The sequence below is a fragment of the Lutra lutra genome, chromosome 7 (assembly GCF_902655055.1).
Source record: "Lutra lutra chromosome 7, mLutLut1.2, whole genome shotgun sequence".
Classification (NCBI taxonomy): domain Eukaryota; kingdom Metazoa; phylum Chordata; class Mammalia; order Carnivora; family Mustelidae; genus Lutra; species Lutra lutra.
In genome coordinates this window covers 53,652,420-53,676,889 of record NC_062284.1, presented here as the reverse complement: position 1 = coordinate 53,676,889, position 24,470 = coordinate 53,652,420, and the positions used below count along the sequence as shown (strand labels likewise).

Genomic DNA, 24,470 nt, shown 5'->3' with positions numbered 1-24,470 from the left:
CATTTGTCCCACTGCTCAGCTGTCGACATACATCCTGCAGGCTGCTTGGCCCCAGCTCCCTCAGTGTTCCAAGCAGAAGATCTTTCAATGAAGACATTTGTTTTCAGGCTCTCAAACCAAATCTTTGAATCTTATCTGTATTTAATAAGCAGCTTATCCATAAATTGTTGTCAGTATAATTACCACCATTTGATATTAATGGGACAACTTGGTCTAATTACTTTCCTAATCTATTTTGTAGAACATAGATATTTATATTGGCTTTAAAATGAACCACAGCTCTTGGCTTTTAAAAGATTCACTTGAATGACAGTGGCCTTGAAAAGAGTAGGCGAAGCTTATCATCTCTTTGCTGGAGGCAAAATGAGAAAGCCCTTTCAATTGATGGGAGGAGGTAATTTGCACCGTTCTGAGGGAAGTGCGGGGAGCCTGAATTACTTTTGAAGGTTTTACAAATGTTGTCAGGCTGCCTTTAGACTGGCAACAGGTGTGTGTGATCATTTCCCATTTCATTGGGCAGATGCTGACTCATTTTTCGTGAATAATGGGACTGGAGAAGGATGTGGTGCCTGGCTCCCCCATTGCTCACTGTGTGGCCTTGGGCAATGGCCTTTCTCTGTCTCAGTGTTTTTAGCTGCAAAATGAGGATGTTTGTTATCTCCCTCCCTCCCTTCTTGTGAGGATCCCATGAGATAACACGTTTAGGTGATCTGGGAGGTTACTGACAAAGAGTAAACATTCTGTAATTGCTGTCATTAGCTTCGTGTTGGAGGTGTTTGCCTTTGCCTCATACCATGCTCTCTGCCCTTCTGCCAGTGAGTAGAATTTATATCTGTTTTCTGAGGCATCTGTTTAACTCAGCTAGGATGCGTTGTCCATCTAACACTGTCCTCATCGACCCAGCTTATGATCCTGGCTCCTGGGAGGACCACGCTAGCTCCTACCTCTCCTTTACCCCTGCTGCCTCCTTACCTTCTCTTCCACTATCCCTGGGGCCTGCCAGTACATCTTCCTTTCGCCTTCCCAGTAATCCAATGGACAATCGTTTCAGATTTGTTTCAGATATCTATAACTTGAGAAATTCTTCCCTAAGTGTGTTAAACCAGTGAATCTTGAGCAGACCTCGGAATCACAGAAGGGCTTAATAAAAACAGATTGCTGATCCCCCCCCCCGGAGGGGGGGGGCTTCTAATTCAGTAGCTCTAGTGTAAGGCCCAGGAATTTATACTTTTAGCAAGTTTCCAGATGATACTGATGCTGCTGGTCTAGGAAGGAAATGAAAGAAGGGACACTAATTGCTATCAAATTCAGCTGTCCAATCTACCGCCCCTCTCAGTATTCATTTCTAGAAGGAACATACCAACAGAGCTCTCTAAGTAATTCAGACTGGAATATCAACAAAGGAGAATTTAGATCAATTTCAGGGGATAGCAATGCAAAATCACTTGGAAGATTGGCTGCATAAGAATTAGAATTTTAAAACAGTGATATGATTCTCTCATTGTTCTGTAACCTTTGAGGAGAAAATAAAGGTTTTCAGCTTTGTATCCATGTAGTAGAGAGAGATTGAAAAAATCCTGCTTGGGGGATGTTACCAAGTACAAAAGTAGGCAAAACTAAGATCAGTCCAACAGCTGTTGGCAAATTAGCCAGGCAAAGTCAATAAACCGGTGACTTTAAAAAGGGCATCATTAAAGGGTCTGCCCTGCAGAGGAGAAAATTCAGCTCAGTCACCATTTGGTTTTCTGCGCTGCAGGCTTGGGGGCCCTTGCTTCCCCAGTGTTGTACCTAAGGAATGATCTTTCAGCAAAGAAATTAATTTTTGACTCCCAAGATCAATCTTCAAATTTGTTTTTATTTAATAAACAACCAATCAATATATATTGATATAATTACCATGTTTTAACATTGTGGCACAACCACAAAAATTACTTTCCTAACCTGTTTTATGGATATTATTTTATTGCAAGCAGTACTTCTGCCTACTTCCAAAAAGTTGTTTGCAGTAGTAGCTTTAAATAAGAAATAAGGATCTTCTGGGGCACGTGGGTGGCTCAATGGGTAAGCATCTACCTTCAGCTCAGATCATGATCCCAGGGTCCTGGGATCGAGCCCCGCATCGGGCTCTCTGCTCAATGGGGAGCCTGCTTCCCCCTCTCTCTCTGCCTGCCTCTGCCTACTTGTGATCTCTGTCAAATAAATAAATAAATAAATAAATAAATAGAAATAAGGATCTTCCTAAAAACATTAAATATGGTTTTTTATGCTTTAATAAAAGGGATTATAAAGTTTTTTTAACCTAGAAATCCTAAACAGAAGGAGAAAATACCTTTGCCTGGGATGTGGGTTACCCTGCCCGAGGCAGCCAAATGGACAACATCACTTCTAACTTTGCTTCTATCCCTCTAGATATTCACTGACTTGGGGTCGTGGGTCTTTGGAAAGAATTGAGACATTCCTGAATCTGAGCAGGAAATGAATGACTTCATTTTCACCAACTTGTCATTAATCTCTAATAGCATTTCTTTAATTATTCATGTAGACCACAAAGCAGATATGTGACTTTTCCGACAACAGAAATTGCCTGTTTTTTTTTTTCATGTTGTATTACAGTGGTTGTCATCCCTTGACATATTATTTATATTCATCACCGCTTCAAGATCACAGTGGATATGAGAACTGCCACTAGATTTTTTTTTGTCTAATGAGTTAATAAACAAGTACATATGTTCCTATACCACGGGTTTCTTCTCTATGGTCTTAATAACTAGATCTCAGTATAAATTGTTTATGTAATTTTCTGTATTTGATGGTGCATATTCAGAATATTAATCTGAAAAGTAATCAGGGGGTTTCAACAGACTGTCAGAATGGTCCATGGCATAAAAACAGTTAAGAATCCCTGAGACAAAACTGTAAAGGAAAAGATGATCCTTTAACTACATGTTAAAACCTACATGTCAATAGAAAAAAAAAATCCTATAAGGTTAAAAGCTCACTAAAATCCAGGTTATAAAGAGTTAATAGTCTAGGGATGTGCAAAATACAGGTTAATTTTTAAAAAGAAAATTACTGAACAGAAAAATGGAGGAAGAACATGAACAGGAAATTCATAAATATGAAATAGGGGCATCTGGGTGGCTGGATTGGTTAAGCGTCTGACTCTTGATCTCAGCCCAGGTCATGATCCTGGGTTATGGGTTCAAGCTCTGTGTTGGGCTCCACACTGGGTGTGGAGCCTACTTAAAAAAGAAAAGAAATAAAAATGGCCCTTAAATGTGGAAAAACAAAATTCAACCTCACCAATTGAATGCAAATTAAAGCAACAGGAATATGACATTTTTCACCTATTAAATTGGAAAATATTTGAAAATGTGTTAACTCTCATTACCGCAATGGAGATACAAAGTAATACACACTCTTGTGTAAAGCTGGTAATAATGCAGATTGTTGTGAGCTTTCTGGAGGGCAATTTGGCAATTCATATCAAAAGCCACTAAAATACACAAATCTTTTGATCCAGTCATTTCACTTCTAGAAGTTTGTCCTTAAAAAAAATGATCAGAGATGTGAATAAAAATTATGTAAAAGGAAATTCAAATAAACTTTATAAGGATAAAGAAATGGAAACAATTTAAATATATCTTAACAAATCATTAATTTTATGTACATTTCACATTAGTTGCTATTCATCCATATGATGAAATACAATGTACGTATTAAAAATCAGTAAAATCAAATGCTTAAGATAAATTGTTAAGTGGAAAATTAGACTTGGAAAATGTTTAGATTATGATCTCTATCTGCACACATAAAGATTTGGAGATACTAGCTAAATATGGTTTTCTTTGGGCAGTGGGATAGCAGTAAACTTTCTTTAGGTATTTCCAAATTTTGTGCAATTAGTAAGTTACCATTATAATCAGGAAAAAATGAAAGCTACTTTTAAATGTTAGCCATTCTTTTTTTTAAGATTTTATTTATTTGAGAGAGGGAGAGAGTGCACACACACACACAAGCCGGGGGTGGGGAGCAGAGGGACAAGCAGACTCCCCGCTGACCAGGGAGCACAATGCAGGATTTGATCCCAGGACCCTAAGATCATGACCTGAGCCAAAGACAGACATTTAACTGACTGAGCCACCCAGATGACCCTGCTGGCCATCTTCATAAAAGAATTTGAGTTGGACAAAATTGGCAAAGGCTGTTAGGTGTTTAAGACAGGATCTGAGTCCTTTTGACCAGCTACCCATTCTTCTTTGTCCCTTAAAGATCAACATGCTTCTTAACTTCCAACTGGGAGAAAATTGCCCCTGCCCAGAGGAGATCCGGGAGGAGCTATATGACTTCCATGAGGACCTTCTCATTCACTGTGGTGAGTTTCTGAGACGAAAGCTGTATCAAAGACAATTTTGTTCCTGATTCCTCCATTAGAAGCTAGTGGGGGTTGAGAAGAAAATTTTCTATTTAAAGGTGCAAAGAACACTTGAACAACATGGGTTTGAGCTACATGGGTCCACCTATTCTGTTTCCCTAAGTAGAGTACAGTACTATACGTGTATTTTTTCTTCCTTATGATTTCCTTAATAACATGTTCTTTTCTCTAGCTTACTTTATTCTAAGAATACAGTACATAAAACATATAACATTTTAAAAAATATGTTAGTTGACTATTTATTATTGTCAGGAAGGCTTCCCATCAAGAGTATGCTATTTATAGTTCTGTTTGGGAGGGTCAGAGTTATATGTGGATTTTCCACCGTGCAGATGAGTGGCCCCTGTGACCCCTGCATTTTTCAGAGGTTACCTAATTGCTCAAGAAATGATTCTTCCCAAATGACTTGGGTCAGAGAAGCTATAGGAAATAATTCTGGCATAACATAGGATGGAAACGTCTACTGTGAAGAAATTTTGTGAGATAGAAGAGAGTGAACAGGGTTTCTGAAGAAGGAAAATAACTGATACTTACATAAACCTCCCCCACTTTACTTAGATAGTTGGACTCTGCTCCCAGCTGAACCAAGATTCCAATCCCCTTTGCTTTTTAGCTTTTGCAGTGACATAAGTATGATAACTTCTGCCCTGAAGAATTCTAAGCCTGCAGAGCCTACTTTGATACATAACTGATGATTTTAAATGGTTCTCAGCATTTGTGCCGCTTCTGCAGGGGTGGATTCACTAATAAATAACAGGTGGTCTTTTCATTTGAAATAACTCAATGTTAACTTTTTCTTTCTAGAGACTCTAGAGCCCTTTTGGGGTATAGGTTAGAAAAAGTTAAGTGTGGGGTTTGAAATTACTTGATGTTCTTGTACATATGAAATCATCTTTTTAAAAACTTGTCAGAAGACATCATAGAGTTAAATACTTATGGGGAGCAACCTATGGTATCTTTAGAAGGTTCCAGAAGGGTGGGAAGCAGAGACTTTGTGTTCTTTCAATCATATGGTGGTTTCATGTACTGTTTGAGGTTTTTCACTCTGTTCTGTGCCTTTCTAGGCGTTCCACTGGAGGAGGAAGAAGAGGAAGAGGAGGACACCTCCTGGGCTGGAAAACTCCGTGCCTTGGTGTATAAAATCAAAGGCCCTCCCAAGTCTGAGAAGGAACAGCCAACAGAAGAGGAAGAGAGATGCCCTAGTAAGTGATCATGCCTTTCAATCACAGTCCTTCCAACACAGTGCTCTTCTATGATGTAATGCAGGGAACTGGCTTCTGACAGGTACTGTGAGATGGACTGCTATGTTTCAAAGGATGTATCTGGGTATTTTTTTTATAATTGGTGGTGGTTATTGTGTATTTGGGGCTATGCTTCTTTTCCGATTTAAGGAACTTACTTTCAGAGTCTTCTGAAACCTGAAGGATCTATTACTCTGGGTCTGCTTCTTGTCTGTCTGGTTAAAAACACCTGTAAACAGGTTTTTGTTCTTTGAGGTTTCCATTGTCTTCTCCCTTTAGTCATTGTTTCTGTCACCTCTGCATTGCAAGTTGCCTCAGTGAGAAAATAATGATGCAAGGGGAGTAAAGGAAATAGGATGTGGGCTTTGATGGGGGTCTTTTTTGGGTTTTGGCTATAATTTCCATAGCACAGCATCCTAGAGGATTTTGACCTTCAATTTTTAACAACACCAGACCTTGTCCAAGTTCATTTCTCTAAGCCTTATGGTAGACGCAACTCTAACTGTTATGACTCATGTTGAAACAAGATCATAATTTGGGCAGTTTACTGTCCATAAACCATTAACATTTCAAGAGGAAAATTGTCTATGTATTATATACAATCAAGATGCTCTTTAGTACCAAATTCTGCAAATATTTCATTTGTCTAAAGAAGGAACTTCCAAGGTTTAACATAGATGCCTTTTATCTTGTTCCTCATCCTATCCGTTTTAGAACATGCTTTCAAATCATAGGCCAGAGCAGTAGACTGCCAAGCTGTGATTGATTTGTCTGAAAACACTACTTTGGGGTTCGTACATCTTACTGCCTTTTATATTGAACTTCTGTCTTTGTCATTATCTCTGAGTGGAAGGAAGCCTCACCATTTCTCAGCACAAGTGTTGAAGCCTCTGGACAAGTGTATGGGGTACTTGGTTGGCACCCACCATGGGAGGGGTAGTCTTTGATGAGAACATGCCAGCAAGATTCTAAGGGCTCAAAGGTGAGTTTAGATTCCCTTTGTGGTTCCTGTCAAAGCAGAACTAAAAATAGACTGAGCTGACCCATATTACCTGCTGAGAGTCTATTTTCAAAGTAGATCCTTCTTTCTAACATATAGTATGTCACAACCCTGGGTCCCACAAGGGGACCATTTCATGGTAGGTAAATGGAGTCAGATGAAATCACTTGGCTATGTGAACTCTCCCTAACTCTAAGAACAGTGTCCAGGCTCCAGACATGGCAGCCTTCAGCACTGCTAGCCTGGGCCTTGGGCCGAAAGATCATGTTCTGTCCCTTCTGGTAGAACACGCAGACAAGGCCACTCCAATGTTATGACTCCATGTCTTCACCTCATCCTGCTTCCCTTCCAGGACAGTTGTGAGAGATTCAAGCTTTGTGTTCTAAGCCTCCTACCCTGGATTTCCAGAAATAGAAAGGAAGGTAGTCACGCATGTCTGGTTGTCAGTAGATGGGTTCCCTGGCCAAGTGTTCCAGAGACAGAAAGCTCCTCACTCCGGACTGACATATGAAGAGAAAATCTTGGGAATGGTTTAACTGTCACATCCCAAAAATTGTTTTTAACCCATGGATGGAGACAGTGTTTCTGGATACATAGCCAGTTGTGATAAAAGGGCCAAATTCCTTTAAATTATTAGTAACTTTGTCCACGTTATTACTTACCTGATTTTTCTTCCCTTACGTTTGATAAAATATTAAAAGTGCTGATAATAATATGGGTCAGTGAATGGACAATTCACCAAATACTTCCCATGATCAGGTTACTCCTGGTGGGATTTTTTTCACTCCTCTGTTGTATAGCTGATGAAAATAGGACTCTGAAGAATTAAGGGATATTTGTTCATTTATTCTCTCCACCACTACCTGCTTCCAGAAAAATTTCCAGGTGATGAATGTCACCAGCCCAAGGTAACCAAGATGACTAAAGCTGTGAATTGCTTCACATTTTCTGACTCTGGTTCCACGCTCTTTCCATTGCCCTGTAAAACCCCCAAATACAGCTATTACATACAGAGTGGCTTTTTCAAACCATCGTCTGTTTATCTGGCTTACAACACCTGTGAGGTGACTCACAACTGTGACTCACTATTACACATGGGGAATCTAAACCCAACAGAAGTCAGAATTCTAACATGTCAAAGGTTACCAAGCCAAAGAGCCATCCTCAAAGTTTTCCGGGTAGGGGGTGCAGTCTCACCTCTACGAGCGGTTGGTATTGGCCAGATGACCTGCAGGCAAATTTCAGCTTTTCTAGGCAAGAGGACTCAACAGTGTCCCGAACCTCGTGAGAATCCCGCTAGCTGGCTCAGAGTTACGGGGATCTGCCTAAACTAACTCTAAGCCATATTATCCATGAAAGCTGTTACAGTCTTATCAAAACATCATATGATAATGAAGAGGTAAAAAAGATCCAACAATAGCAGCCCTCCATACTAAGTCACATTTCTTTGGCATATCCCCATCCAGCAAACTCCTGAGAAAATCTTTTGCCTGTTAGTTCTAAGCCCGGGCTTCTCACACACTGCAGTTGAAGCAGGATTTCCTTGCATATAAATCTGTTGCCACTGAGTTATTCCTCCAGAAGAGACCAACCAGCTCTTCTCGCTAGATTCTGAAATTAACCAAACGAAGATCACCTGTCACTTTACAGCTCAAAGTTGGTGCCTTCCTGATCTCTGTCTTTCCCTGAATGCTCTCCCCGTGGAGGCTTTTCCTGCCACTTGTGTCCCTCTTGCCCCACCACTGAGTGGCCTAAGAGCCCTAACCAAATGTCTCTCCTGCCTAAATACTGCAGCCTGTTGAGTACCGAGGAGGGGGAAAAGTCTACTGTTTGCTACAAAAATAGGTCTAGAGCCCAGCACAAATACTTAGCACAAATGAGACAACTCAGTGGTAGGTCCATCTAGGCCACTCAGGCAATATTCATAATCCTGCTTAGATTCTCTCCAAACAGCCTCTCCCCGTGATGCTCGTGCACGGACACCTTATCCGTGAACTCTTTCTTTCCACCTCATCCTCCGTCCTTCTGCCCCCACCATTTCATGGCATTTCTAAAAGGGCCCATGTGACTTTCCACCTTACGTGCAGTATCTGTGTCCCTGTCTGTTTTCTTTACTGGGTGTTTGTGCTCAGACCGTATCGTCCCCTTTTTCCATGTTTAACTCATTGAGACAACTCTGTCCAACCTCCAGTGTAGGTTAGTCACAGGAGGCTCACGAAGAGGAAGAAAATAAGGACTTTGTGAACAATGGAGGAAACAGGTGTGGACAGGAAACTGAATATAATCACGAGTTTATTTTTTTTTAAGATTTTATTTATTTTATTTATTTGACAGAGAGAAATCACAAGTAGGCAGAGAGGCAGAGAGAGAGGAGGAAGCAGGCTCCCTGCTGAGCAGAAAGCCCGATGTGGGGCTCGAACCCAGGACCTGGGATCATGACCTGAGCCGAAGGCAGCGGCTTAACCCACTGAGCCACCCAGGTGCCCCTAATCACGAGTTTAGAAATGCTATAATAAAAGTGCAGGTGAAATACAGTAGGTAGCCAGAGGAGGAGCTGGGCAGATTCCATAAAGAGTGTAGATAAGTAGATAAAACAAGAAGGGAAAGACATTTTTGATGAGGAGAGCTGCTTTGACAAAGCCCCCCGAGCAGAAAAGTTCAGGTCCTATGCCAGGAGTGGCAACCGGGTGAGATTTGTTGAATTCTAAGAAGAATTGAATGGGCTGGAGTGGAGTACGGTTTGGATGGTGTTAGGACAGAGTGGCTTGGAAATCCAATCATTAAACTACATTCGGCCCTAGAGTGTGACATATTCGTCATCGCCATGTATTTTATACTAGTGGCCTTATAGGTGTGGGGAGGGAGGCGTTAACATTTACCTGGTAACCGCTGAGTCCTGAGCACCACATGAAGCCCTTCTGTATTATCTCATGTAATTCTCGCAATATGTGGTAGATGAAGTTGGTGATTTTATTCCCATTTGATAATTGAAGAAACTGAAGTAAAAACAGATTAAGCAACTTTGTAGGCTCCCACAGTGGTGGCATGGACGTTCAAACCTTTGTTGACCTGAGTCTAGTTGCCATTGCCCTCCCCCTGCCCCTGCCCGGCAGTGAGTATGAAAGGTCCTTGAAGACCAAATTATTCATTTACTCAACAATAATGAGGTAGTTATGGGCATAGGGCTCTAGACTTAGGCTACCTGGTGTTAAATTCTTGCTCTGCTCCCTAATATCTGTGAGACTGAGCATGTGACAACTTCTCTGTGCCTCAGTTTCCTCATCTGTAAAACGGGCATAGCCCTAATACCTTCTTTGGTTGACATGAAGAATAAGAAACTCAAAGTGCTTATAAGTGTGCCTGGCCCAGAGTATGCACTTAATTTTAACTATTTTGGGCTATTAAAATGTTTGTTATTAATCACTCACCATATCTTAGGCCCTGCATTAGGCACCAGTCAACTCTGCTTTTAGCAAGATGGCAATCCAGAGGATTGCTGTGCAGGATCATTGGAGGTACAGAGCCCACTGGGATGTCACAGCAGTGCTCTAGATGAGAGCTTCTGAGGACTCAAAGAAGTCTGGTGTAGTAGGCAGGATAATGGTCCCAAGAACATCCATATCCTAGTCCCTGGGAGCTTTAAATAGGATAAATGGTAAAATGAAATTTAAGGTACAGATGCAATTAAGATTGTTCCTCAGCTGGCCTTTGAATGGGGAAATCTAGATTACTGGGCTAGGCCCGAAATGATCACCAGGCACTGTGCTAGGCACTTGCCATCACCTCGTCTGATTAACTCCTCGCGGCAAACAACTAGGTACAGTGGCAGCCATGTTCCCGTTTTGCATGGCAGGCAGTGAAGAGAGAAGCAAAATAATTTGGACAAGTTTACTGCAGGGAGTTTAGAAAGAGGCCCAGACTTGGGTCCTGTTCATAGGTAGGGTTCACGTTCTTTCAGGCACCGTGCAGGGGTGCCCCAGCCCAGTAGTGGGGCTGGAGGGACAGGAGTGGGGAGCAGGGACTAAAAGGAGGTGCAGCCTGTAGCCCTCCTCATCCTCAGTTTCTTCTTCAGACTGAACACACACAGGAACTCAAAAGCGATTTGACCACTTTCCCAGCAGAGTACGGACCAAGGCCTCAGCTCCCAAGCCCGTCCCTGTCCCTTCTCCACCCCATGTTCATGTCAGGAATTCCCCTCTAGAGCGCAAGAGCAGCTCCCCTCTGTTCTCTTTTCCCATCATCGTTATCATTGTTGTTGTCATCGTCAATGGTCATTTAATCGTGGAAATATTTTGGAGAAAGTGATTATGAGGCTGCTTGACTGATTTCAAAAACACCAGGCTAATTATCCCCCGCCCCGGACAGAAGCAAGCCCAGCGGGCCGTGGAGCTGGACTGGCAGAACCCGGCCATGCTGCCACAGCACGGTGCCAGGCAAGACGGCCTCAGGGATGCAGGGGGCATCCCACTGGCTGGGGAAGCATCCCGAGGTGAAGCAGTTTGCCTTCCCACTTGTCTCCACCCTCATAGGTGGGGAGGCTCCAGCCGAGGCAGAAAAGCACTGAGGAGGGACCTTTAGAAATGGATTTAGCAGAAAGCTACATCAGCCACGTGACTGTCCCCACACACCCTTCCCCGAGACCCACATTGCAAGGCTGGCTGGCAGGGATCAATGGGTCCACACCAGTATAGGGGCTCCATCTCCAGTGCTCCTCCACTCACTGCCAAGGCCACCTTAGAGACCATCTGTTTACAGGAGTCTTGGCTTCTTTCTTAAATTGGAGTGGTTTTTTGTTTGTTTTTCATTTGTTTCTTTTGCCTAAATAAGAGAGAAAAGTGAGGATTGGGCTGACGCAGCCATGACCGTGGGGGAAACTCAGTCCCTGCCATACCTGCCTTTCCTTACGCAGTGCTCGTGTGGATTAATGATAATTCAGGTACAGCATTATGCCCAGGGTCTGACCCACCGGAAGCTCTTAGTGACCATTGGCTACTCTCATTGTAATGAGAAGTAGAATATTTGAACAAGTAGCTTGACCTTTGACCCTATTCCCCTGCCAGGGAACCCAATAAAGGAGACACGTGCACAGGTCCAAAACTTAAATACAGAACTGGGATGAAGGTCAGTGGCTTGCAGCAGACCTGGGATGGGCCCTGTAGCATCCCACACTGCTGGGTCTCCAGGAAGCAGTGCCATTCATGGGCCCTGAGGACACAGAGTGCACTGAGCAGCTCCAGGAACATTGCTCCAGGCTGTCTTTACAGGCTGGTCCTTTCGGGTTCTCAGAGAGCCTTGTAACCTTGTTCTCGTGAAATTAAGCGTAAGTAGCACCTGCTGCTGCTGCTCCTGGGCCAGAGAGGCATCGGGAAAGCACATGGAAATGAGCCTGACTAATTTTCTAGGGCTCCTCAGAGGTGATGGGTTTAACTTTCTCCCTGAACTTCTCTGCTAATATATAGTAGGTATTCGGCCACTTTGTGAAGCAGACCAGACTTGGGGCCCAGAGGAAGCTCGGGAACACAGAGCATAGAGGGCATGAGACGTTCCCATTAAATCTTACCCACTAAATCAAGAGGGTGTTATGGTGCCATCTGACCCCTGACAGGGGAAGCATCCTTTATCTGTCAGCAATCAAGACCATCATCAAAACACCATCGAGCTACCACTGCTCATCTCCCCCACATGGGTGATTAGTGGTGTGGGGTGGTGTCTTCAGAGGACCACTCATTGTGGTCAGTGATCACTAGATTTTGAGATTTTGCTTTATTTCTTTGGTCTCCAGTTGTACTATTAGTAAAAACAAGCTGGGTAGACTCATGATGGTGGGCATTAAAAGGTAGGGGTAAAATTTCATGATGCTCATTACTTTAACCCAGTGAAGCCATACATATTCATTTGTCATTTGAATAAATTAGTACAACCCTTTTAGGAGCTCCACAGATCAAGTAGACCTGGAATTCTAGAGTACTCAGCTATCTGTGACTTGGTAGAAGTGGATAGAGATACAAGAGGTAAAGTGACTTGACCAGGGTCACACAGCTGGAACAAAGTAGCCCTCACTCTTGTCACTACATCATCCTTCATTCATCTCTTTCAACATGAATTTTATTTTGCTAACTTAATTTTATTGATGAAGAAATCGAGACTCCAGGAATGTGGATAATCCTCCTAACTCAGAGTCCTCTAGAAAACAAGCCAAAGCTTTCTGATTTTCAGGATTTTTTTCTGAATCCACTTCTTTATTTAAGAGAGCATCTAGACAGTATAATAGAAATTTAAAACCTTAATAAGGATAACTATTTTTCTGGATTTTGTGAAGCTATAGAAAGTAAGCAGCTCTCAGGGGCACCTGGGTGGCTCAGTCAGTTGAGTGTCTGCCTTCAGCTCAGGACATGACCTCAGAGTCCTAGGATCGAGCCCTACATCAGGCTCCCCACTCAGAGGGGAGTCTACTTCTCCCTCTCCCTCTGCCTGCCTCTCAGCCTACTTGTGATCTCTCTCTCTCTCTGTCAAATGAAAAAAATAAAATCTTTAAAAAAAAAAAAAAGCAGCTCTCAGCTGGAGAAGTAGATGAGTTTAGATTCCAGCAGCCAAGGTTCAGGACCCAGCTCTGTCATTTACTAATTATCATGTTAGGCCAGTTTCTTATCCTCCATTCATTTCAGTTTCCTTGTCTATAAAATGAGAATAATGCTCTTCCTACCCATGGCGGCAGGGAGTTAGGAGTCAATAAAATAGTGCTCTGTCTAATGTTCTAGTACTTAGAGGTTGGTATACCTCCCATCTTCTGAAGCAGATATACAAAGAGTAGGTGATAAGAACTTTATCTCCACATTTACCATTTCGATGCTTTCAGCAAAAAAAAAAAAAAAAAAAAAAAGAACAGAAAATCCAACTCAGGTAGAATAGCTGGTAAAAGACTTCATTGACTGGGGCACCTGGAAGTTAAAGATGGAACTGGACACTGGGTTGAGTTAATCCCATGGCTCCGCTCATTGTCCCTACAGTCGTTCCACATTCTGACTTGGCCTTCAGGCTGGCAGAGGATGGTGGCTACAAGTCTAGGCCTCACGTCTGTGTGCTGCAGTGTCCAAGGGAAGAGCGAGAAAAGTTCTCCTGCCTGGGACTCAAAGCCAGGCTTCTGAGATCACCCTTGAAGAACTTGGTCACAGGCCAACTCCATGAACCATTGAGCATGACCTTGAAAATAAAGGTTGACTTCCGTCAGCAGAGCCTACCTGTGGAGTGATTACTGTTGAAATGCAGGCAGTTCTAGCTCTTGATGTCAGAGGGAAGGTACAGGCCAAAAGTGTCAAAAGTGTCAAAAAGCTGTGTCACGGGACCTGGGAAACATGTTCTCTGCACCCTGTGTAAGTTATCTAATGAGCCAGAGAAGTTGTACAATGGATGCTTTTTGCATTTAATGTTGTTCTGGTTTGACGCAAGCTTGGGGCCAGGGCCAGGCAGACCTCCAGGTGTCAGCAGCCCTGTCACTCCAGTTGCCTCAGCAAAATCTTGGAATTGGACTCTCTAAGGACTCAGCTTCTATGAGCTACTCCCTAACAGCTTGCTCCCTGGGCCTCTCCAGTCTGATCTGCAGCCTCAAGTGTCCTCAACCAGGGCTTTCTACCAGTGGGAGCGTATTAGTAGTTTTCTTTTGCTGCCGCAACAAATTACCATAAACTTAGTGGCTTCAAACAATACGAATTCATTATCACCCAGTTCTAGAGGTCACAATCTAAAATGGGTTTAGTAGCCTTGCCTTTCTTCTGGAGGCATTAGGGGAGAGTCCATGTCTTGTGTTTGCCAGATTCCGAAGGCCCCCTGCATTCTTTGATTACTGGCCCCTTCCAGTCATGGTACCTGTACAGCCTCTGCTCCTGTTATTATCTCCTTCTTGGACTCTGACCCTCCTACTTCCCTTTTAGAAGAACCCTCCTGATTATCTTGAGCCCACCTGGATAATTCAGGATAATCTTCCTATCTCAAGATCCTTAATTTAATCACATAGGCAAAGTGTCAGCAAACATACTGACAAATTCTGAGAATTAAGAGGTGAATATTTTGGGGGGGGGGGTCATTATTCAGCCCACCACAGAGAGGAAGAAAGCAGAGGCCAAAATAATTGGTTCTTGATGCTTGGAAAGGATCTACCACCTGTTAAAGCCCCCAGAGCACACAGACAGCATACTACCAGCTAACTTGTTAATCACCTATAATTTAAAAATATGCATACATAATTTAGATGCACATAATTATTTTTCTTTTCCCATTGTAAGCATGAGCATTATAAATTGCTTTCTAAGTTTAAACTAGGGACAGTGCAGTTTTGTTCACTCCCTCTCGTCAACGTCATTGGAAGACTTTTTTCTTCCCAACTGCCCCAGATTTAGGAGCACGCTCACAGAACTCTAACACCAGCCTAGGATGGGGATCTGTAAGCTTCAGGGATTTGTTTTGTCAGTAGCCAACATCTGCTCTTTGATAATAAGCTTGTATTTCAGCGTATGATGGCCACTTGGACTGTGATCTAAATTTGGAGATGAAAAGATTCTCTCCAGACCCCAGCAGGTTTAAAATTGTAAATGTGCATGATGAGAAGAGATGGTCTTTTTCTTACTGCAGTCACTATTGCAAAGCTGGTAATTTGACCATTTAGAAGAGGGTTTTACCCAGTAGAGTGGGTAACTCTGGAGAACTTTGTTGGAAGAGTCACAGAATGTAGGCTTGGGGTCTGAGGATCAGTAGTAGGTTACAAAATGACAAGTGGAGGGAAGTAAACAACTTAGCAATAAACAATACCTGAGCCCCCCCAGACTGATGTTCCAAAGCTAACCCTAAGTTAAGGACACTTCTAATCCTCTTTTCTTGTCTCTAATGTCTGGCTAGTCCATAAATCAAGTAGTGAAGTATAGCTATTCTTTCAAAGTAAATTTCAGGAATCAAGTTTTCCTAAACAATACCATATCTTAGAAATATTTCATTTCTGGGTGCCTGGATAGCTCAGTGGGTTAAGCCTCTGCCTTCAGCTCAGATCATGATCTCAGGGTCCTGGGATCGAGCCCCGCATCGGGCTCTCTGCTCAGCAGGGAGCCTGCTTCCCCCCTCTCTCTCTGCTTGCCTCTCTGCCTACTTGTGATCTCTTTCTCTCTCTGTCAAATAAATAAGATATTTAAAATATATATATTTCATTTCTGAGGTAGCCTAAACATTTATTCGTTTATTTATTTATTTTCAGTGTAACAGTATTCATTGTTTATGCACCACACCCAGTGCTCCATGCAATACGTGCCCTCCATAATACCCACCACCTGGCTCCCCCAACTTCCCACCCACCCCTGCCCCTTCAAAACCCTCAGGTTGTTTTTCAGAGTCCATAGTCTCTCATGGTTCATCTCCCCTTCCAATTTCCCTTAACTCCCTTCTCCTCTCCATCTCCCCATGTCCTCCATGTTATTTGCTATGCTCCACAAATAAGTGAAACCATATGATAATTGACTCTCTCTGCTTGATTTATTTCACTCAGCATAATCTCTTCCAGTCCCGTCCGTGTTGCTACAAAAATTGGGTATTCATCCTTTCTGACGGAGGCATAATACTCCATAGTGTATATGGACCACATCTTCCTTATCCATTCGTCCGTTGAAGGGCATCTTGGTTCTTTCCACAGTGTGGCAACTGTGGCCATTGTTGCTATAAACATTGGGGTACAGATGGCCCTTTTTGCACTACATCTGTATCTTTGGGGTCAATACCCAGTAGTGCAATTGCAGGGTCATAGGGAAGATCTATTTTTAATTTGTTAAGGAATCTCCACACTGTTCTCCAAAGTGGCTGCACCAACTTGCATTCCCACCAACAGTGTAAGAGGGTTCCCCTTTCTCCACATCCTCTCCAACACACATTGTTTCCTGTCTTGCTAATTTTGGCCATTCTAACTGGCATAAAGGTGGTATCTCAATGTGGTTTTAATTTGAATCTCCCTGATGGCTAGTGATGATGAAAATTTTTTCATGTGTCTGATAGCCGTTTGTATGTCTTCATTGGAGAAGTGTCTGTTCATGTCTTCTGCCCATTTTTTGACATGATTATCTGTTTTGTGTGTGTTGAGTTTGAGAAGTTCTTTATAGATCCTAGATATCAACCTTTTGTCTGTACTGTCATTTGCAAATATCTTCTCCCATTCCGTGGGTTGCCTCTTTGTTTTCTTGACTGTTTCCTTTGCTGTGCAGAAGCTTTTGATCTTGATGAAGTCCCAAAAGTTCATTTTCACTTTTGTTTCCTTTGCCTTTGGGGACATATCTTGAAAGAAGTTGCTGTGGCTGATATCAAAGAGGTTACTGCCTATGTTCTCCTCTAGGATTCTGATGGATTCCTGTCTCACATTGAGGTCTTTTATCCATTTCAATAAACAATTACTTAAAATGCAGTTTCTAGATCGTAGATTTGATATAATTGCCTAAATGTGACTATTCCTAATTACCCTAATTGTGAAAGTGGAGCAATTAGAATGTTAATAATAATTTCTTAAATGAAGCCATTTGTAATTATCAAGGGAACCCCATATACATGACTCGTTTCACTAAGTCTGTTTTCTACAATTCCTTTCTCATCAGAAAACAAATGATGGGTTACACATCTCTTTGCTTTTTGGAAAGCACACCATAGCTTTAAAAAAAAAAACCTCATGGGCTAAACCATCTAGTGCACTTGACAAGGCCTTCTTGAAATAGGTAAATCAGAGGATGAAAATCCTAGAGCTGTCGCAAAGAGTATGGAAGCAACTTTATCATGTGTGGTGGGGGATCTGAGTGGGGTTATGGGGTAAATCAGTGGATGAAAATCCTAGAGCTGTGGCAAAGAGTATGGAAGCAACTTTATCATGTGTGGTGGGGGATCTGAGTGGGGTTATGGGACGTGTGTGAGTAAAATGAGGCCATACATTACAGCAAACAATAGAATTAACCTCCCCATTCCACCCCTTACCTTTATCCTGGAGTCTTTCTCCCTCACGAGTCCTGTTTCTTATGCATAGTAAAGTGTCTTTTTAGTCATTAAAGGGTAGCATTTCCAAAGAGGATCTTAGAAAAGCAGCAGAAATGAAATCAGTATTTAGTGGTAACTGCTCTTAATATATCTGTGATTATGAAAGAGGTTCAAATATATCTCAAGAATTGACTCCCTTCGATGTTTGAAAATCCTACCAAATTTGTCAGCATTACACCATTGATACCAGAAAAAGTATTTACTACAGGGACTGCTTGTGTGAATCAGCTCTTGAAAGAAAATGGCATTTCAAAGTAGCCATAGCAAAGGGAAATGTCTTTCCCATCAGGTGGTTTCATCCATCCCTGGCAGGGCCTTCTTAACTTCCCGGTAGAGCTTTTTCTTCCCTTACTTCTCTAGTTTCCATGCAGTGTGGACCTCTCTGAGAAATACAAAGAGCTTTAGAGCAAGGACACATTGGGAAGAAAGTAAGAGAGGAAGATCTGATCATTTCTCCAATTTCTTGGGAATTTTTGTATGACTAGAGAAGTTGTACCTTTGTATGAATTGTCTTATTTCCTCAATGTACGTGGACAACAGAATTTTACTCATTATCTTACACTTCCTCATTAAATGCCTTACATGTGTGTATCTAGGATCCAGTAAGCCACTGCGAGTAATCATTGTGTCTTGAAATAGTTTCATACAGATGAGTTACCTCAGAGTTATCACTTGACTGGTTGGCTCATTTAGGAGTTGACAAAACTGGAGGTGACAGCTACTCCAATGAGGATGGCAGACACTTGTGCATGAGATTTGTCCTGAGGCCTGGATACCCAGTGGCTCCAGAACAAAGCCTTCCATAGGCGACGGCCCTGGTTTCCAATATTAATGAGAGTAACCTCACTGCGGAAGGGTCAGCTAATGTGGGGCAAAGGGTTGAGTGCCTCCCTCCCTGTCCTGCAGCCCACTTCTCTGCGTGCCTGATTGCACTGGCTACAAGCAGGCTAAACAAGGCCATGCAGCTTCGGTGTGAAGAGCTCCCAACACCTCCTTGCTCTGAAGATGACTGAGCTTGTTCCCAATTTGATGTAAAGAAGGAAGCACCTAGAGCCCTTCAGGCTGGCAGGGAGCCCCCCTTGGAGATGCAGGAACAATGGCCAGGGTCCTTCCTGACTGCCAGGATTCAACTTTCAAAACAATGCTGCTTTAATCCTCATTTGATTTCTCAGGGTGAGGTGTCTTACTCATCTTATACTCACATTTAACCTATCTCCCATCCAGAAGCAAACATAGAAAGCTTCCTAAGCTGTAACTTTCCAAATTCACATGTCCGCTACCGGATGGGAATCATACAGCCTAACAGAACAGGGCTCTAGCTTAGCTGGAGGGAAGGCTTCGCTTCCCGATCACCACTATCACCTCAGCATAGATGCTTTTGTATAAATCAGGGCTTCTTGAACTTTCTAGTCTTAGGAGCCCTTTGTACACTCTTAAAAATTATCAAGGACCTCATAAAACTTTAGCTTCTGTGGAATATATCTATCAATATTGCTGAATTAGAATTTAAAACAAAATTTTAAAGTATTTACTTCATTTAAAAATAACAAAAACCCTATTGTGTACATGTAAATAATATATTTCTGTGAGAAATGACAGTTTTTCAAAACAAAGCAAAGATAACGAGACGAGCCACATTGTTTTGCATTTTTATAAATCTCGAACGTTTGACTAAATAGAAGAGAGCTGGGTTCTTATACCTGGTTAAAGAATAGGAGTAACACTGGTCTCAAAGAGATACATAGCTAGAAAGGGGAAGGGTATTTTAATAGCCTTTTTCAGATAATTGGGCTTATTCCTCTTTGATACTACATCAAAGCTCAACAAGTAGTAGGTTCTCAAAAGTTCATTGCCACGTAGAACCTGAAACCACATTAAGAAAATTTTTGTTCTTGGTTATATAAAAATTCACTGGTCTATCTTTCATTTGACTAGGTCTTTTACCCATGAATGTTTCTGTAACACAAGGCCGTTGGTCATTTGGAAATTACTGGTTCACCAAGTCATGAAGAACTTCCAAATGTTGACATATTTCATTATAAGATGTTTTAGAAATCACATTTGTTAACATCAACAATTTAATCAGAAAGTCTTTAAGTACTAAGAAGCTGTCAAACACACTGTGGCACATAAACATTTTCTAAAATTCTAGTTTTCACTTGAGAGCCCAAATTATATTCTTGGCAACAGAAACTCTCCATTGTTTTCCTTGAAGTGATGAGCTTGCTTCTTTCATTTATAAGAATATGTCTGTCATTCACCCAACTCTAATGAACCAGCCTGGCTCGTCTGCATTCTTTTTTTTTTTTTTTTTTTTTTTTTTTAATTTTTTTATTTTTTTATTTTTTCAGCATAACAATATTCATTATTTTTGCACCACACCCAGTGCTCCATGCAATCCTTGCCCTCTACAATACCCACCACCTGGTGCCCCCAACCTCCCACCCCCCACCCCTTCAAAATTCTCAGATCGTTTTTCAGAGTCCATAGTCTCTCATGGTTCACCTCCCCTTCCAATTTCCCTCAACTCCCTTCTCCTCTCCATCTCCCCTTGTCCTCCATTCGTCTGCATTCTTTTAATTAAAAGAGCATTCCATGAGCCGAGCAGCCAGTTGGGCCCACAGCTCCAACAACCACACCAGCGCTTCTCCTCACAAAGGCCTCTGACCTCCCATTTGCAGCAGGGGTGTTGTAGGCATACTTCCCTTTTTATCCTATAGGAGATTGGTAAAATGCATACTCAAGTGTTTATTAGTAATAAAATTAATAATTTTGTCTTTCATATGGAACATTCTTATTGAAACTGGGCATCTTTCTGGGGCTGTGTAGGTGAAGTTTGGTGTTTGGTGCTATTGCCTTGATTCCCGCTAAGGCACCCCCAGTTGCACCCACATTGCTTCTGCACTGTCAGGCCAGCTATCAACACAGTAAAAATGCCAATAACATTAGGATGATTATGAAAACAGTTTGGCCTCGCAAAGCACCCAAAAGGCCTAGGCTCCCTAAGGCTCTGTGGACCATGCTTTTATAACTACTGGAATAGTTAATAGACTAGTTAACCTTTATTAACCCCATAATATGTGCCATACATGATTAGAGGCATTGATTATTTTAATCCTCAGTTGTTCAGATATATGAAGAGCCTACCGCATTCTAGAAAACATTTTAACCTCTGAACCCTGGTACATTTATGCCGCTCTGCTGCCGGCGTGTGGGAGCTAATTAAAATCTGAGGAATCTTCAATAGCATTGCTGCCATGGGTATGAAAACTCCATCTTCTTAGTCCCAGAGGTGTTCAGAGCATTAGAAATTCATTGACTCAGCCTGGGTTTGCTTGGTGGGTGCTGGGTCTCTAGTGTATGTCAGGCCACAAAATATGACGTCCATTCAGGGCTCTTGGGAATATTTGCTCCCCTGCTGTCCCTCCCCCATCTTCTTTCTTCTTGTAGTTATTCGTTCTCTCAGTTTCTGGACTTCCATCTCACAATTTAAAACCCTCCCCTACAAGAATGGCCTTAAATGTCGTGCATTCACTGAATTACATCTGTCCATCAATAACACAACTGTAAGTCTTGCTTTTTCTGTCAGAGTCTTGGTGCCATGTTTTCATTTTAACGGAGCTTCCACTGGGTCACAAGCACATAATCGTTTATCCCATTCTCTCACATTTGCTGGAAGGCTGGCCTGGACAGAGAACCCATGGGGTGCTTCCTGCTCTGCTCTTTCAGATAAAGGGCTGTCTCCTTTCTCATTTGCCCTCTCAAGAGGTGTTTTACTGTAAACGCTCCATTCTTTATAAATGTTGATTTGGATTATTATATCACTGTGGAGCTAAGAGCTCACCCAAATCCTGAACTAAATTAGTTTTCCCAAGTTAAGGGAAAACTAATTTACTTGGTGTCCTTAGGACTCTGTAAAATTCCCTGTTGACAAGAGGATGGTCCTTGTGCTGACTAATAGTTCTGGTTGTTGCTTTTTCTTGTTTGCCAGGGACTGTGATGTGTATGATCTCGGCAGAGAATTTGGTTGTTAGTGGAGAAAACCATAATACTTTCAGGTCAGGAGGTAGGCCGAAGGGGGAATTGTACTTACAGGACTAAAAAAACTTTCGTTGGGTCCAAGAGTGTGTATTGTATGGTTTTGTCATGCTTTCATTCCTTACCATGACTATTAACTGGGAGAAACAAGAACTCTTACATTTATTTGGCAAGTGAGGAAACGGGCTCCCAACAAGAGCCCAGCCTGTCCCATAAAATAACTGATTTCCCCCCAGAGGATAGAGACATAACCTAACAGATATTAAGTCAGCAATCCCTGCCTAGTGAGGTCTCTTAGGAACATCTTTTAACTTTGCTTTTCTCTGCTCTGGGGATCCTTTTTTAAGTTTTGCAGCCTGTCTCCCGTCTGAACCTCCAACACCCACAGGGTTGATAGACCCAGCAGTAAGTTAAATTCATCCTTTATATCTAGATCTCTCCTAAAGCTTTGGTAACAAAGTTCTATTTTTATATCCTCATGATGAGCCAAGACTGTATGTAGAGCAGACATCTGCCATATATAATGACATGGAGGTAGAAAACTAGATGATTAGAGGTGGCATAGGCTACCAAAGGCACCTATCTGAGCTTATTCCAAGTTTCTTCACTGATGGACTCAGTGACCTTTATTGTCCCCTGAGCTCTGCCTTTAACATCAGGTCTGAATTAAGGTCTTGGTGCCATCCATACCTTGTGGGAATGTGATAGGCAGAGCCAGACTTGGAGACAATTGTGGTTAAGAGTAGCAATTGTGATTTCTCACCCCTGTGTGTGTGTTTGTGTGTGTGTATGTGTGAGAGAGAGAGAGAGAGAGACAGACATGGGGAGGGGGTATGCCGGGCCCTCCCAGCCATTCCGGCAAGCCCTCTTTCACCCTGTCCTCCACCTCAGATTTGACTCTCCCTTCTGACCACCCTCCCATACCAGTGCCACTCAGCTCTTTTCAAGAGCCTCTCAATCTACCCTCTGAAGGTTCCATGGCTGTTCTGCTCCCACTTCAGTGACCTCTCCTTGACCTGTGCAGCCAGTGGTATTTCTGTGCAACCCGTATGAGCCCTGGTAACTTCTGAATTCCAAGCCATCCTGGCTTTTCTCTTGACACTTGTAAAAGTCGTGGTGAGGCAGGGTTCGCTGACCCCTGCCAAAGATCGAGGGCAACACAGTCTCTTCAAGGGGCTGATGGTCAGTGGTCCAGCTGCAAAGCCTTCAGAACTTATAGAATGTTCTCCTTCTACTTCTCTCCATCTCCTAACAGAGTTTTATGTATATGTCATCCAAAATACCTTCTGGAATTCTTGAGTTGATGGCACGGCTTACTCAGTTCATGACGTGTGGTATATTTAATGTACTTGGGGAATATTATCCATGGTAGAGAAAATCCAGGGCTTAATATCACTTGTCTCCAAAGAGCCAGTGACCAGTGTCACCTTCTCACACCTTTTCCACCCCCCCAGCCCACCCCAAAACTAATTACCCCCCACTCTGTCCCATGGCACTTGTACATTTTGGTATTTATTACACTGTGTTATAAAATAAAGACAATTTTTTTTAATTAAATCAAAATGAAAATGTAAAGAACTGAGCTCTGAGGCCCTGAAGACAAGGACAGTATTTTACTTAGTCTTCTATTTCCAGTATCAGTTCAAATGTCATTTACTCAAAATAAAATATTTAGTACTCAAATTAAAAAATGCAATATTCGGGGCACCTGGGTGGCTCAGTGGGTTAAAGCCTCTGCCTTTGGCTCAGGTCATGATCCCAGGGTCTGAGATCGAGCCCCACATCGGGCTCTCTGCTCAGGGGGGAGCCTGCTTCCTCCTCTGTCTCTGCTTGCCTCTCTGCCTACTTGTGATTTCTGTCTGTCAAATAAATAAATAAATCTTTAAAAAAAAATGCAATATTCTTTTCTTGTAGTATGGTTCACACACATGTCTTTCGATGATATATTTCACTTCTCTGCATGCTACAGTCCACCCTTAGGAAAAGAATGTTTTAACCTTGAGCACTGATGTTGTGTCCCTGTCAAACGGAGTGTCTGAGATACACAGCTCTCTCCCTGTGCCATGATAGGCTCCATACGGTCCTCCCTGTTGCCCTTCCAGCCACCTTGAAGGAGCTCATCTCACAGACCATGATCCGCTGGGCCCAGGAGGACCAGATCCAGGATGCGGAGTTGGTCCGAATGATGTTCAGCCTCCTTCAGAGACAGTACGACAGCATCGGGGAGCTGCTGCAGGCCCTTCGGAAGACCTACACCATCAGCCAGGCCTCTGTGAGCGACACCATCAACCTGCTGGCTGCGCTGGGCCAGATCCGCTGCCTGCTCAGTGTCCGGATGGGCAAGGAGGAGGAGCTGCTCATGATCAACGGGCTGGGGTAGGTCGTTCTCCGTTGAGTGCAAGTCACTCAGGAGAACTTCGGGAGGGAAAACTGGTCCACCTGGCCATATGGATGTTCCAGAATTCAGTTGTAGAAAATCCCTGCGTGCTACCATCCTGATTTCATGCCTCATGGGATAACGTTCTCGGTGAATCAGTCACCTTTGAGAACCGAGGAGACCAGACTGCAGGCTACAGAGGTCAAGGGACGTTGCCAGAAACAGTGGGGAGGAATCTTAGAGAAAAGCAGTTATTTGGTGTATGTCTGAAGAAAATAGCCCCAGGGAGGCAAGGAAAACAATTCAGAGGAAGGAACAGTGTGTTCAGCTCAA

General features: G+C 42.7%; 1 protein-coding gene across 1 annotated transcript in view; it reads left to right on the top strand.

The window, feature by feature from the left end:
- The window catches only part of RYR3 (ryanodine receptor 3), a 517,407-nt gene that overhangs the window by 350,227 nt on the left and 142,710 nt on the right, over nucleotides 1-24,470 (top strand). The window contains exons 37-39 of the mRNA XM_047736987.1: nucleotides 4,273-4,375; nucleotides 5,500-5,637; nucleotides 23,863-24,136. Coding sequence (XP_047592943.1) covers nucleotides 4,273-4,375; nucleotides 5,500-5,637; nucleotides 23,863-24,136 — 515 coding nt within the window. The remainder of the gene's footprint in view (nucleotides 1-4,272; nucleotides 4,376-5,499; nucleotides 5,638-23,862; nucleotides 24,137-24,470) is intronic.